The sequence below is a fragment of the Talpa occidentalis genome, unplaced genomic scaffold (genome assembly GCF_014898055.3).
Source record: "Talpa occidentalis isolate TD23 unplaced genomic scaffold, MPIMG_talOcc4v2.1, whole genome shotgun sequence".
NCBI classification, from domain to species: domain Eukaryota; kingdom Metazoa; phylum Chordata; class Mammalia; order Eulipotyphla; family Talpidae; genus Talpa; species Talpa occidentalis.
Genome location: NW_026555331.1, coordinates 148830357 through 148846901, shown reverse-complemented (window position 1 = coordinate 148846901; position 16545 = coordinate 148830357). Strand labels below are relative to the sequence as shown.

Genomic DNA, 16545 nt, shown 5'->3' with positions numbered 1-16545 from the left:
AGATAGCATGAAACAAAGATGGATATTATATAATAATAAAGGAATAAATACAATAGCTGGACAAAACAGTCATCAATATTATGTGCAAATATAGTAGCACCAAAATATGTAAAGCAAATGTTAATGGACCTAAAAGAAGACATTGACAATAATAGTAAAGAACTTTAATGCCTCCCCCCCAGATCAATGGACTAGTCATTGAGACAGAAAATCACCAAGGAAGCAATGGTCTTAAGTGATAAACTGGGTGAGAATGAACTTATTAGACCATTCCACCTCCAAACAGAAGAAACAAATTCTTGTCGAGTGCTCACAGAAACTTCTCAGCAATAGACCATATGAAGGGACACAAATCTTAACAAATTGATGAAGATTGAATTCCTATCAAGCCTATTATGGGACCACAATGGTAGGAAACTAGAAATCAGCCAAAGAAGAAAGGGGGAAACCACACATTTTTGGAGAATAAACATCATGCCACTGAAACAAACTACTGGATCAAAGAGGAAATAAAAAGTGAAATAAAAATCAAGGGATCAAGGGATAAATTAAAATAAAGGAATGGGGGGCTTCCCTGGTGGCGCAAGGGGTTAAGACGCAGCCTATGAAGCTGTCTGCAGCCACGGCAGCATCAGTTCAATCCCCAGCCAGGGAGCTACCCACATGGCACAGCAGACCTCCCCTGCCTTGCCCGCTGCTCCTCTCAGCAGTTTATCAGTAGATCTGCCAGTTCTGCTCCCCACACTGTCTCTGGTGAATCCTCTCACCCCCCACACCTATGGCCTGTACCCCAGTTCTTGTATGCATAAAACATAAATCTTTAAAAAATATATAATAAAAATAAAGGTATGACTTTTAAGAACCTGGAGGATGCAGCAAAAGCTATACTAAAAAGGAAGTTTCTAGCAATACAGCCCTACCTCAGGAAGCAAGAAGTGTCACAAATAAGAGGTCAAAGCTTATACCTATCTGAACTAAAAAGAAACAAAGAAAAATCAAATGAAAATTCATCAGAGGGAAGGAAATAAGTTAGAGCAGTAACCAACAAAACAGAGATTAAAAGTAATCCAAAAGGTAACAAAATGAAGAGCTGGTTCTTTATAAAGATTAACTTATCCAGGGCCTCCCCTGGTGGCACAGCAGTTGAGCGGTGGGCTGCGAAGCCTCTGCAGCCCCGGTTCGATCCCCAGTTTGATCCCCGGCCACAGGAGAGGGTCCCACATGGCGCGCAGACCTCTCCTGCCATGCCCACTACTCCCCTCCGCAGTATACTTCGGTCCTTCTGCCTGCTCTGCTCCCCGCTCTGGCTCTGGTGAATTCGCTCACTATCCCCAGTGCTTGTATAAATAAATAAATAAATCTTTAAAAAAAGGCACTTTAAAAAAAAGATTAACTTATCCAGACACACACACAAAAAAGGGAAAGGAAATACAAACAAAATCAGAAATTACAGAAGAGAAGTTCCAATAGATGTTACAGAAATACAAAGGATCATGATCACAGTCATATGACAACAAACCAGACAATCTAGAGGAAATGGGAAAATTCTTAGAAAAATACAACAGCCCAGGACTGAATCAGGAGAAGAAAACCTTAACAGACTGATCGTGAGTAAAGGAATTCAGCACAAAAGCACAGGACCAGACGGCTTCACTAGTACATTCCAGCAAACAACAGTTACTCCTGTTTCCTAGATGAACAACATCTGGACGGCCTAAGTCCCACACCACCCACCACACAGACATGTCTTCACTCTTCAGGCACCACAAGCTAAAGAATATTTTAATATATAACAGAGCACTCAAATACAAAATGTGACATATGTGATTGCATATTTATCCTCATAAGCAAAAATTGTTGCTTCCAAAACTAAAATATTCCTAGGTTGTATGAGAAAAAACTCAAGATGATGGATATTTTATTTCTATTTATTTATTTATTTTTTGCATAGATGATCTGGGGTGCAGGACAGAGGTGTGGGAGATGGGTGAGAAGATTCACCAGAGACAGAGTGGGCAGCAGAATAGACAAATCTATTGAAACACACTGCTGAGGGGAGCAGCAGGGAGACAGGAGAGGTCTGCTGTGCCATGTGTGGGTCTGCTCCCTGGCTGGGGATCGAACTCAGGTGATAGTGATGATAGTGCTGAGACTTAACCCGTAGGCCACCAGGGAGGACTGATATTTAAAGTTTAAATCATATTTTGACTTCAACTTGTGCTTGTGGAAGTAACTAGCAACATAAATATCCTAGAAATTATTGTATACTCCTGTAGAAATACAGGGCTCGGTAAATGTAATTTGGAAGGAGCTGTATATTGAACTCAATAACGTCTGTATGGGTCATTCAGAAATACTGAGCGGTCACACAGGGCCACTAGACTCACTGTGTGAGACTGGAGGAGAGCTCAGAGGGCAGGGAGGCTGAGGAACCCTTCCTGGGGGGTGTTCTCCTATGACCAGTTACCAAAAAATGAAAGCTGGCCTATTCCTCTCCAGACACCATCAAAAAAGAAATGAAAACAAATGATCACATGTAATTCTGTGATATAAGATTTGAATTTCAGAGAAAGGGTATGCTTTCTTATAAAAGAAAAAAAATGATCAAAACTGACCTCTAAATTAATTTAAAAAATAGAATGAGATTAAAAAGTCTATATGACTAGACATATGTGACTATTGGCCTGTGGAGAGGCAGATCATTCCTTTTTTGTAAACTGTTTTATTATGGTGTGAAGGACACATAAACAGATGTACATATTGGATGTAAACGCTCTGATGGGCGTGGAAGTCAGTATACACTTGAGAAGTTATCACTTTAATTATCTCCACAATCATGTCAGAAACATCTCCATCAACTTCAAACTCTACTGAAGTCATTTTCTACTTTAGGGAATTAAAGAAGTTGGATATGAGGAGGCCTTTCAGGCACCAGTTTAATGCATAGGCTGGGACAATAGTACTGGGGGGAAAATTATATCCTCTGAAGATCTGTGTAATCCTCAAGATAATATCAGAGATGAGGTGGGGTTGAAGCCAATTGCCTTTTTTTGTGTTTTTTGAACTGAGATGATTCTTATTTGTATATAAAGTCTTGTGAGTGAGTGACCTATCACATCCCTGCCTTTTGTCCCCTGAAATAGTGTAATTCCCGATGAGCAGGTGCTCAACATAAGCTCCTTAAATGGAAGAAAGTGTTTTTAGAGACTCACATATTGGGCATTAAAGCACATTCACCCAGATTCTAAAACACCTCAGGGGTCATAATCTGAGAGAGAGATCAATGATTACAGAATTCCTGAATTTATAAACACCTAAAATAATTCCAGTTTTATGAATTCAGGTTTCTCAACATCCTCTATATTTAAGCACCTCATATCACTAAATTTTATCTTTTGAGCAAGACATGAGTATTATAATAGAAAAAGTTCACAATAGAATTTAATCATTTGAAATTGCTTACTTACAAAAATCCCATGACTAAGCTTGTAATTTGAAGATACTACTAGAGTATGTTTATGAAGCTAAACGATATGAACCATATTATAGCTGTATAGAAAATGCTGCATGACAATGAATTAATTTCTTATGCCTGCTTTGAAGTGATGCTTCCAAGGAAGTTTCAGCAAAATTGATTTATTGAATAATTAGTTCATAGGAAAGGAAAATAGCCTAACAAGGAAACTTGAAGCTCTTGCAACAGCATTTTGAACTTTTGCAAGTTCAAAAACTGATGTCTAAGAGAGAGAGAGCATTTGGGCCTCCCTGGTGGTGCAGCTGGTTGAGCGCAGCGCTGTGAAGCTGGCTGCAGCCTCTGCAGCACACGTTTGATTCCCGGCCAGCCAGGGAGACATTCTCATGGCGCAGCAGACCTCTCCTGTCTCGTCTGCTGCTCCCCTCAGCAGTGCTTTCAGTCCGTCTGCCTGTTCTGCTCCCTGCTCTGTCTCTGGTGAATCCTCTCACCCTCCCAAGCCTCTGGCCATACCCCAGTTCTTGTATAAATAAAAATTAATCTTACAAAAAATACTAGGTTTAAAAAAAAATGAGAGACAGCAATTTAGAGGGCGCTGGTGCTTTAGGAACTACAGCTTGAGAAATTTTAGAGACAGACCTCATTTTTTTTCTATGAATACAAGTACATTGGTAGGATTTATACAATGGATATTATGTTGGCAATGTTTAGTTTTGCTAAAACCAGAGGATCTATATTGCACTGTGCAAAACGGCATAGTTAAATCTAACTTTTTAGCTTAATTTTGGCTTTGGATTAATAAATACTGCAATCTTCACCTGAATTACTATTACTTACATTTTACTTAAATATTCTTTAAAATAATAAGGAAGAGAAATCTCTTAAATAATATAGCACTGAAGTTGAGAAGAAAATTTTAAGATGGTCTAAATGAAAGTTCCTCTTCCCAACACACTCAACAAAATAATAGCAATTCAGAAAACCAGTGTTTGAGTGACCAGGATGTACAATTTTTCACACTGCAGTCTTGTCACTGGACTAGGAAATTTTATGCTGGTTCCATTTTAGTCCGCAGTTTTGGCACTCACAAGTCTGTCCTGTTTTGTAATAGAATATTTGTACAAATATGTAAGTTCTGAGTCTAATCATCAAGATTGTGTGATAGTCTAGGAGGTTTCAACAGGAAGCAACTATGTGACAAACTTACCTCTCCTCTGTTTCAGCAAGGAACACCTGAATGCTACTGTTGCCAGAACTTTCTTTCCATCTCTGTTAGGTGATGTGAGGTTTTTCACTCTTGAGCCTTTCAGAGGCTTTTCCAGTGGAAATGGCTTCATATGAAGTCTCCCTACTTCTAGATTCCTTCCCAAACAATAGCTTTAGGCTAATTTGAATGACCAGCACTCAACCACATTGGGGTGGGGTGATAAGGAAACTGCCAGGAGATAAAGAAAACCCTCCCACAGCTGAGCAGACAGAATCTTGCAGAGCTGAGGTGGGGGGTGGAATCCAGGGCTCTCTTTCCTCACTACAGCATTCACTTGAGTCACGACAGACTCAGGATATTTCACCCAGGAATGTCATTCCTCTCCACAAAGCCATGCTGGTTTCCACTGTCACCCTGTTCTGCTCTAGCTACTGCACTGAATATGATCTCCGTGCAAACACATCTTGTTTACATAAGAGGATGTCAACACTGGGTGTTGCTCAGGAATCTCTGTGACAGGGATATGTCCCTTTGGAGGGAAAGCACATGCTCTAAAACATTAGAGTAGGCTTCAGAGTATAAGCCTTAGAGTGAGGAGCATATGCTGTAACTGACGGTGGTTTTGCAAGATTATAAAGATCTAAATTAAACCTTAGGAGTAAAGATTTTATTGGGAATCATCTAAGAACTATAATTCCCAGAGGGATGATAATCACACATTTCTACTTTCTCCCTAAGGTGTGAAGACAAGATCCTTGACTCTTCTCTGGAGGAGAGTCAAGATTCTGCCTGGTTTTCCCTTGAGGAACATTCTGGGCAAAAATCAGGTCACCTATTAGCATCACACAGTAACTATACAGATTTTCATATGCCTCGGGCTTTGTGAACCTATGGGGGAGATATCACAATTTCAGTCACACAAATCTTTATAAAGTCTTTCAGTTTTATGAATCGATGCTACACTAGAGTTGTGACGTTCAGAAGGTTAGAGAGATTCCCCAAGGAATCTGCTCTGGCAAACCCGAGAAGGAATAGGCCCCCAAGCCACAGAGCATCTTTCTCTGAACTAAGGCATGATAGATGCAAATAAGCATCCTCATTAAGATTCAAATAATATGCCAAGTGCTAGATATGGATTATATATTTTAGCCTAATATGATACATATGTTATCACCTAATGGGGTATTTATTTTCAAATGAATAAATATTAAAGTTTTAAAGTTTTATTTTCAAAATAGTAAAAGCAAATATTAAAGTTTTATTTTCTTTCCCACCAACTCCCATTTATTTAGGTATTATTGACATACAAAAAATGTTTATATATAGATGGTATACAATGTAATGATTTGATATATATAAACATTGTGAAATGATCACCACAGTCAAGGTAATTAACATATTCAACATTTCAAATAAGCATCATCTTGTGTGTGTGTGTGTCTGTGTGTGTAAAACAAGAACTATTCTCAACAAATTTCAAGTATTCAAATAAATAATTATTAACTATCATTACAGTGCTATACATTTCATCCCAACTTATTCTTTTAATAACTTAAAAGTTTGTATCCTTGGATCTCACACTAGCCCATGACATTCATAGTTACACTCTGCTTCCATTATTTTAGCTAGAGACTTGCCATACTCTTGGAAAGTTGAATGTTCCTTTGGTATTATTTGGTAGATGTATTTTTTGTGTGCCTAGGAGCACTATTACCATTGATTTATATGGAAAATTTTTGAGTATATATTTGTATGAACAATATACATATTTATATGCACACACTTTCTTTTTCTTATCCATTCATCCATCTTTGGACATTTAGGTTATGTCCATATTTTGCCTCTTTCTAGTAATGCCACAATAAACATGGGAGGGGAAATATCTCTATGAGATATAGACTTCACCTCTTTTGATATATATATATATATATATAAAATCATATATACATTCACTCTATATGTTTTTATGGGTTTTATGGTAGCTCTACTTTTTTTTTCAATGAACTTCCATAAAGTTTCCATAATTGTGGTACCAATTTACATGCCAACTACAATGTTCAAGGATTCCCTTGCTCCACACACCATGGAATACACTAGTCATCTGTGACTTTTTGATAACAGCCATCCTAAAGGTGTGAGGTGGTATTTCACTGTGGTTTAGATTTCCCTTACGAGTACTGAGGTTAGCACCATTCCATACACCTGCTGGCCACTTACACGTATTCTTGATAAAAATGTCTTTTCAGTCCTTTGCCCTATTTTAAATCAAGTTGTCAGTTTTATGTTGTGAGTAGCACATGTTCATTAAATATTCCGGATATTAGTCTCTCTCATCAGATGTGATTTATAACTTGCTCCTATCCTGAGGTTACTTTCACTCCCATGATTTTTTTTTTTTTTTTGAGATGAAGAACTTTGGAGTTTGAATTTTTTCCTAATTAACACATCTTCATTTCTCCAAGGTGGTTTTGCACATTCCGCTTGTGCCTTAGATTTGTCAATGATTCTTTGTGGTTTCTATGACTTTGTGAACTTTAGTTGACTAGATTTTGAACAGACATTTTTCAATCTCTATCAATTCGCTGAATAAAGTAGAAGACTTCAAAAATCAGCCCTGCTAGAGATTTGGGGTGATCTCCCAACATTTAATGGGGAAGCAGCTCCTGAGCACGTGCAGTATTTTCTCAGTATAAGGTTTTCCTGCTTCATCTCTGTAGCTTGTGAACACTAGCTCCCCTTGGTGTTGTCTAATATGAATTAATCTTCAGAGCTACCAAACCTGGATGCTCACTTTTCCTAGTCAGTCACCCCAACCTGTCATCTACACTGCCATGCTTATCTGTCCTATTAATCAGGCAAGACTGAAAACACTGCTCATTCCATCTCCTGAAAACCCAGAAAGTTGTAGATGTCACCTACTCTTTGACCCTTGAGGAAAATGGGAATGTCATCCTGATCAAGGCACACCGAGAAGAGCAGGCAGGTAAAGTGGCAGCATTTGCACACACACTTCACTGTCTCTCTTGGCTTTGCTATTGCCTGGGGTGCTGTAAACTGGTCTCTGATGTTCCAACAAAGTCAATGTGGTCTATATATCATCTCCATAAAGGAATAAGGAATAAGGGATTCCTATTCAGCCATCTGGCTGATGTTATTTTTGGATCCCATTTTAGGGGATTTTCTTGTGTTTCATTGCACAAGTGAACACATCTGTGAGAAAAATGCATAAATTTAACCCTCTTTTACAGTGCCCTCTTTCTCTGCAATGCTCTGTTGAAGGCAGCCTTCATTTGAGCATTCCTCAGACTGTAGATAAGGGGGTTCAACAGTGGGTTAAAGACAGCATAAAACAGTGTAAGTACTTTCTTCTGCTCATCCCGGTGACCATCGTCTGGGACCAAGTAAATCATCATGGCAATGCCAAAGTAGAACCCAACCACACAGAGGTGGGAGGAGCAGGTGGAGAAGGCCTTTCTGCGGCCCTCCTTTGACTTCATCTTCATGATGGCCAAGACGATGCGCATGTAGGAGAACAGCATCAAGGACAGGGGTCCCACTAGGATAAATGCTCCACAAGAAAGGATGAAAAGTTTGTTAATCCAAGTGTCCCCACAGGCCACTTTGAGGAGAGCTAGGATTTCACAGAAAATGTGGTTCACCTCCTGCGACCCACAGAAGGGCACTCTCAGAAACAGAAGTAGATTTCCTAAGGCCAGTAAAAAGCCACATATCCAGGAGGTGATGGCCAGCACCGTACACAGTCTCCAGGTCATGATGACCGTGTAGTGGAGAGGATGGCAAATGGCTACGTACCTGTCATAGGACATCACCACCAAAATCATGTCCTCTGTACAAGCAAAAGCCAAATACAGAAACAACTGTGCAGCACATGAAACATAGGAGATTGTTTTTGTGTGTTTCACTAGGTTTTTAAATATATTGGGCAAATTGCCAGTGGCATAGGACATGTCAATGATGGCCAGATGAGAGAGGAAGAAGTACATGGGGGTGTGCAGTCTGACATCGAGCCAGATGAGCCCCAAGATCATGCTATTTGCCAGCAGGTTGGAGACATACAGCAGGGAGAAGACACAGAAGAGGAGAATTTCCTTCTCCGCATTGAGGTGGAATCCCACCAGGATGAATTCCGGGAACCAAGACTGATTAACCCCCATCCTTATGGACAGTTTGTCTGAGATTGAAATGCAATACAATGACCAGAGCTGGAAGGCAATAAAAACTAGAGTTATTTGACTTAAAACGAGCTCACAGTAAACATACATGCTTATCTGAACTTTACTATTTTCCCAGCATTTCTTTGCCTTTTTTTTTTTTTAAGATTTATCTATTTATTATTTATACATGCACTGGGTACAGTCAGAAGCACGGGAGGGTGAGAGAATTCACCAGAGCCAGAGCGGGGAGCAGAGCAGGCAGACTGACAAAATACACTGCTGAGGGGAGCATCGGGCGGGACAGGAGAGGTCTGCTCGCCATGTGGGACCCTCCTCTGGTGGCCGGGGAGCAGCCGGGGATCGAACCGGCGACGCAGAGGCTGCGGACTCTTCGCAACCCAGCGCTCATCCGCTGCACCACCGGGGAGGCCCCATTTCTTTGCTTTTTTGATGTTTTTTCCCATTTTATTATGAAGTAATTAGACTTTCAAAAAAAAATGAAAACTATGAACTATTCTACTCGATGCATGTCACCAAACTATTCATTTATGTTTGCTTTGTAATATCATTTCCCATGAGTGATGTTTGTATATATGTATTTTAAATGTGATATCTATATCTTGTATTTCCTAAAACCACATAAGTGCCGAAATAATGCTAATTTATCCCGCTCTTATTTTTAAAGAACAATTATTTACTCTAGTTTCAGTATAATTAGCACAACTCAGGAAATTTAACATAAACATGATTCACTACTAAATACCTTAAGTTGATCCAACTTATAACCTAATATCAAATTTTCTTTTCTAATCTGAGAAAATTACCCAGGATTTCACTGCATGAACCATGATAATTTTGAATGGACACAGTATTTGTTTATAAAATAGCTCCCATTTTAAATCTTTCATTGATTATCCATGTGGTAGTTCATGGTAGAAATTTTTGACCCAATAAAGTAAATGTAAATGATATTCCCATCATTAATACCAAGATAATATTAATTTGTCCCACTATTGGCAAGATTAATATAAATTAGTTGGCCCATGTGTTTTCTCCGCAGATCTACATTATAAAATCATTTATCTACACTATTTAGCACTTCCCTACCTCTATTAAAAGACTTGTTCTGTGCCAACCTTGTGCTTATCCAAGTCATGGAATCAGTTACTGCACTAAAAGGTCTAATTCTTTTTAATGGTGAATCATATTTTCAAAGCAATCATATTTAACAAGATGTTTAATAATTTATTTTTAATCATTATTGTTTTAACGTTTCAAATATAATCTAGGGGCCTCCCTGGTGGCACAAGGGGTTAAGATAGCACTGTGAAGCTATCCGCAGCCTCTGCAGCACGAGTTAGATCCCTGACGGTCAGGGAGCTGACCACATGGTGCATCAGACCTCTCCTGTCACGCCCGCTGCTCCCCTCAGCAGCGTATTTCAGTCAGTCCGCCTGTTCTGCTCCCCACTCTGTCTCTGGTGAATCCTCTCATACTTCTTCTGCACCTCTGGCCTGTACCCCAGTTCTTGTATGCATAAATAAATCTTTTAAAAATGTAATTTAGTAGGGAGACTATATAATTTGGTGTACAAATTGTTGAAGGGATAGTGGATTCTTAAGATTCTTTAATCCTAATGTATCATTACTGACATCTTTTGGAGAGACAAATCTATTTTACAAAATTAACATTAGTATCAGCATATGTCTTTGATATTATACAGTAGTTTATTTTAAGGCAAATATATATTTATAACTCCAGATTCTTATAAATTACCTTATTCAAATATGTTATTGTTCTCTTTATATCTATCTATAAGAGATTATTTTACATTTTAAATTTATAAATTATAATTTCACTAATCTTGTTGAATGTCTGGATAACGTGGCATATACCTCATATGAGATATTTCCATTAAGTTTTCAAAACTATCTTGGAAGACATGAAATTCAATAAAGGCCTATAAAGATAATATTATATTACACAATATAGTGTACATAACTGATTTCCATGACTGATGGTGATGATGGTCAATCTGCCCATATAGTTTTCACTATATATTTACTGATATTTTCAGACAGATTATTAAAAATTTTATGAATAGTATTTTTATTTAGAATCACATCTACACTTTCCATATCAAAATATTTCCCTGACATGCTTCAATTGGTGCATACTATTAATTTGCATACTAACTTTTTATTGATTTGGTTCATTACTTTCCACTGGCTTGTATGCCATTTTATTATAATGCTAAAGTGATTAAGTGTAGTGCATTTATTTTTCTGTAATTTTGATTATTAAAGTAAATTCCTAAATGGTATAGCTCAGTCAATTCTTTGTATTTTTCATCTTTCTATTTCTCCTCCTCCGTCATCACTGCCATCAGCATCATCATTCTCAACTTTAGCATCTTTTCTCTCTTCCTAACAGTAAGCAAGAAAAAATACAAACACGTTGTAACTGTAGTATGTCACCTGGTGGGAAAGAGTCCCCAATTCAACAATCAAGGCTGTATAACCTCAGTTTCTATCATTCTGATTCCATGTTTTAACATTCTTTAGTCAAACATGGTATAAAATGTGCTCCTTCCTGCTCATTGTGACCACTGCTTCATATCCAATACCACTTAATGGAAAGTGAGCTCACACACTTAGGTATAAACTGACTATAATGTAAGTAGTTTCTGATTTACATTTCAAATCCCAGGGCACTTACAAGCTTGAGTTATCTACCCTCTAGTCTAAGGAGCTGACTACAACTTTATAGGATGTTTACCTGTATTTTTTTGCTTCCAGATACAAATGATTCCATATAGAAATCGCTATCCAACACTTACTACTTAATTCCAGTTACTGGCCACAGAGTTATTTCTGTTTCCTAAGTGAACAACATGTAGAATGATGTAGGATTACACCAACTATTCCAGGGAGACCTTTGCACATACAGTTGTTACACTAAAGAATATTTATATTTTCAACACAACAGCTCTGAGATACAAAATGTTGCATTTGACATGACTTTTACCCACAAGACCAATACAAGTTTTAGAGCTAACAACTACCAAGATAATAGGAGGTCAATCCTTTAAAGGGATGATGAATATAGATAATTCATAGGTCTTGCGATTCTTTTATGCTTATAAAGTAATTTGCAAATAAATATTGTGAAAATTATTGTTTAACCCTATGAAAATATCAGGCTTGGTAAAAGAAGCTTCTGAAGTTCAAAAACGCATAATCATCCCTCAAAATACAAGTGTGGAAACACTGTGCAGAGTTACTAGTCTGAAAGGGGGGAGTCTCAGAGTCAGAGGGCAGGACACTGAGGTCTCCTCCCTGGGGACATCCCTGTATGTTCACAGATAACATAGAAAGGAAGGTGACAGCCTGTTTGTTCCTCTCTAAACACCATTAAAAGACTTTAATATTTTCCTTTAATATTAGGAAAGCTGTCATATATTTAATCATATGACCCAATGAGCCTGGGGGTAATACAAACCAGGACATCCTCACATAATCACTCATAACCAGCTCCATCCTCTCACAGCTTCCTGTCACCAAGGGGGTCTTTTTCTACTCTCCCTAGAATAGATAAACAGGAGGAGGCCTGTCAGGCGTGAATTAATGAATAAGGATGGACAACAAAACAGTAAAAGGACTTACAAACTACAAAGATCTAACTAATCCCCAGGACAAAATAAAATACGAGCTGGGATTTGACACCAAAGATCCATTCTTTGAACAGAGATGATTCAGTGGTTATACAGGTCAAGAGATGGATTCTGTGTCTCTACGACAGTCACTGAAGTTCTAGGTGAAACAAGGCACTCAAGGAGGGTGTGCTAAGTGTGAATAATAAATTCCAAATATATATATATATATATATATATATATATATATATATAAAGACAGATATGGCTAGAGTTAAGTTAGCATTTCACAGTGTCCACAAGATTTTCAAATATCTCCTATTGTAAGCTGGCAGAGATAGCAACACAGCACACCTGAACTTACAAGCTGAAGTTATTGAATTTAAGCTTCTCTACAGGCTCACCTTCCATAAACATATTGTAAAATTAGTATCTATCACTGACCAACATGTGAATCACACTTTGCTAAGAAAATTTCACAATCAGAATTTATTTCTGAATACTGCTTCCTTGCATAAAATGCACAGTAATACATGTAATTAAATATGTTGTTTCTCTCAGATATTACTGAATATGCATGAAGATATGGACTATATCATAGCTGGAAAAAATGGCAACACAAAAATGAATTAAAGTCTTACACCCGCTTTGAGTTGATGCTTACGAAAGTGTTTTAGGGATTTTGCCTTGGTGATTAATTAATTTCTTGGAAAGTAAAATAATAACCTAATAAAGACCCTTAAAGGCACATGGAACAACACAACACTTTGGAACATTTTGAAAATATTCACATAAGGGAGGCTTCAGTTAGGAGGGCAGTGGCCCCTTAGTAAGACTGTCAGAAAAAAAGTTGAAAACAGTCCTAGGTTCTATAAACATGATTGTATTATGAAGGTTTATATAAATGTCTGTCAAGTTGGTAACACTTTTTCTACAACTATAAAATCTATATTACAGAGGCAAAAGGGAATAATTAACTCTTTTTTCGGATTAGTTAATATATTAATAAGCTGTTATCTTTTCCATTACTATTATATTCATTCTACTTAAGTATTTCAAAAATAATAGATTAAAACTCATAAGTAATGCAGCACAGAAACAGTGAAGACAATGTCAAGATAGCCTAAATAAAATTTCCCCTTCCAATAGAATACCTACAAAAATAGCGGTTCAGAAATGGAGGTCTGTGGGTGAGTAAGGGGCATTCTCCCCTGCGGGGCTGGAACAGGAGCCGAGAGCTCTCTCCAACTCTAGACAGCAGTACAGACACTGACTCTATCCTACTCTGTTGAAGGACAATTTTTAAATATCATTAATTTCCAAGGCTACCAATTGCAGTAATTTCTGTGTCAAATAATAAGATGTGCTGACAGCCTAGGGAAGTTTCAATAAGAAATAACTATGTGACAATCTTATCTCTTACATGATTCTACAGGAGAAGACTTCCCTGCCATGGTTACTACAATTTTCCTTTCTAATAACTGAGGTCACTCTATCTGTGATAAGGTTCATTGCTCCTTTGGCCATTTCAGAGCCTTCTCCAGAGGAACTTCTTGCATATGAGGCTTCTCCTCCTTCCAGAGTCCTTTCGAACAACATATTTGAAACATTTGATGAGAAAATTGCCAAAATAGCAGAAACTCCCACCCCCAAACACACCACCACCCACATCAGGGGACAGAAGTTTCCAGAGCTGGGACAGGGCTAAAATTTGGAGATTCATTCTCTTTCTCTGTACATGCAGTTGAGTCAGGGGAGATTCAGTATATTTCACAAGGAATGTGATTCCCTCTACAAAGCATTTGATTTCTGCAGCCACCCTGCTCGACTTCAACTCCCTAGATTGAAAATTACTTCATGTGCAAATGTATCTATTTTATGTTAAGAGATGGCACCTCGAAATCACACACCTCGAAATAAGTAAAACAATATTACCTCAATTAAAAAGTACAATCAAACAAGATGTCAACACTGGATACTTCTCAGGAATCTCCTTCACAAAGACTCTTCAGAGGGGAAGGATGTGTTCTAAGACCCTGTGGCAGGCATCTAAGGAGACATCTTGGTTGAGGAGCATTTTCTACAACTGATGATGGTGTTTCAATGTATCATGAAGATCTAAATCATAGCTCAAGGAGTAGAGTTTTATTCAGAATCAACTAAAAATGGTAATTCCCAGAAGGAAAATTTGACATCTCTTTCTCCCTTCTTCTTCCTAAACTAGGAGAAAAATATTGCTGTCTCCTCTCTCTGGAGGGAAGTGAAGATTCTGCCTGCTTTTCCCTTGAGGGAAAAGTCAGGTCACATATTGGCATCATTGTGTGTCCACACAGATTTTCAGTATCTCAAGGGTATGAACCTGAGAGAGATGTCACAAATTGGAGTGTACAATTATTTTAAATAGTTTTATTAATTCATGTTCTCTGATGTCCCCATAAACACATATGATAGGCTGTGACTTTCTAGAAGTTGTTTTGCAAAGCTCTGAAGGGGTAGATTCCTCCAAACCAAGGTGTATCTTTCTCTGATTAGGGCAGACTGGATGCAAATGAGTAAAGATAATATCCATAAACAGTATTAGTGAGCCTCGTGAAGTTTACAAAAATATACCTAACAATATGGACTATATACTTTTCATACAATTGTTTTATTTTTGTGATCAACAGACAGGACTTTGAGTCTATGAAGTCAATGTTTCATCTGTGACAATGGGAGCCTTAAGAACTGTGACTCAATATTTCTCTTCAAAATCTAAAATATTCACCTTTAATCACACTATTTCTGTCATCATGACAGTAGAGTTTTCCAAAGTCTATAGCCAATGTGTTTTCACAGATTCTAGGCAAATGTAAATACAAAATTCTAATGATTTTCCAAGATACGCATTTAACAAATTTACAAAAAAAGTAAAAAAAAAAAAATATATTTTCACATAGTGTTTTAGATACAATTTAAAAATTGGTTAAATATATTATACAGTGAGATTTTTAAAGACTTTGAATTTCCTTTTGCCGAATCTATTTATTATTAACATATTAAATGTTCATATATTTGGGGAGTACAACTTAATAACGTGATAATCATACACTGGAAAGTTTACACTTCTTTAGATTGATCCCCTTTTCTGCACTACTTTGTTGAAGGCAGCCTTCATTTGAGCATTCCTCAGACTGTAGACAAGGGGGTTCAGCAATGGATTGAAGAGGGTATAAAACAGGGAAAGGATTTTCTTCTGTTCATCTCGGTGGCCATTGTCTGGGACCAAGTACATCATCATGGCAATGCCAAAGTAGAAGCCAACCACACAGAGGTGGGAGGAGCAGGTGGAGAAGGCCTCTCTGCGACCCTCCTTTGACTTGATCTTCAAGATGGCCAAGAGGATGCGTATGTAGGAGAACATCATCAAAGAAAGGGGCCCCAATATGATAAACACACAAGCAGAAAGGACAACAATTTTATTGAGCCAAGTGTCCCCACAGGCTACTTTTAGGACAGCTATGATTTCACAAAAGAGGTGGTTTACCTTCTGGACCCTACAGTAGGGCAATCTTAGATAGAGAATTATATTTACTAGAGCCAGGATAAAACCATACGCCCAGGAGATGCTGGTCAGGACTGTGCACAACCTCCAGTTCATGATGACCATGTAGTGGAGAGGATGGCAGATGGCCACGTACCTGTCATAGGACATCACCATCAAAATTGCACACTCTATAATAGCAAGTGCAGAATACAAAATCATTTGCATAGTGCATGAAACAAAGGAGATTGTTTTTTTGTGTTTCAGTAGGTTCTCCATTATGTTGGGCAAACTGCTAGAAGAATAGGAGATGTCAATGACGGCCAGATGAGAGAGGAAGAAGTACATGGGGGTGTGCAGCCTGACATCCAGCCAGATGAGCCCCAAGATCATGCCATTTGCTAGCAGGTTGGAGACATACAACAGACAGAAGATACAGAAGAGGAACACTTCAATTTCTGCACTGAGTTGGAATCCCACCAAGATGAATTCTGGGACCCATGATTGGTTGTCCCCCAT

The 16545-nt window shown here is 38.1% G+C and overlaps 2 protein-coding genes across 2 annotated transcripts; both read right to left on the bottom strand.

Annotated features, from left to right (window-relative positions):
• Nucleotides 1-7921: 7921 nt before the first annotated feature.
• Nucleotides 7922-8883, bottom strand: LOC119255444 (olfactory receptor 2A2-like). Its single transcript, XM_037522659.2, has one exon. It carries the CDS (start codon nucleotides 8852-8854, stop codon nucleotides 7922-7924), a length of 933 nt encoding a protein of 310 aa, XP_037378556.1. The 5' UTR covers nucleotides 8855-8883.
• Nucleotides 8884-15612: 6729 nt separating this feature from the next.
• LOC119255381 (olfactory receptor 2A5-like) lies at nucleotides 15613-16545 on the bottom strand. The gene has a single exon (XM_037522532.2). It carries the CDS (start codon nucleotides 16543-16545, stop codon nucleotides 15613-15615), a length of 933 nt encoding a protein of 310 aa, XP_037378429.1.

Excerpts from the sequence above, each read along its gene's own strand:
- LOC119255381 (XM_037522532.2), bottom strand. The coding sequence starts at position 16,545 with ATGGGGGACAACCAATCATGGGTCCCAGAATTCATCTTGGTGGGATTC.
- LOC119255444 (XM_037522659.2), bottom strand. The coding sequence starts at position 8,854 with ATGGGGGTTAATCAGTCTTGGTTCCCGGAATTCATCCTGGTGGGATTC.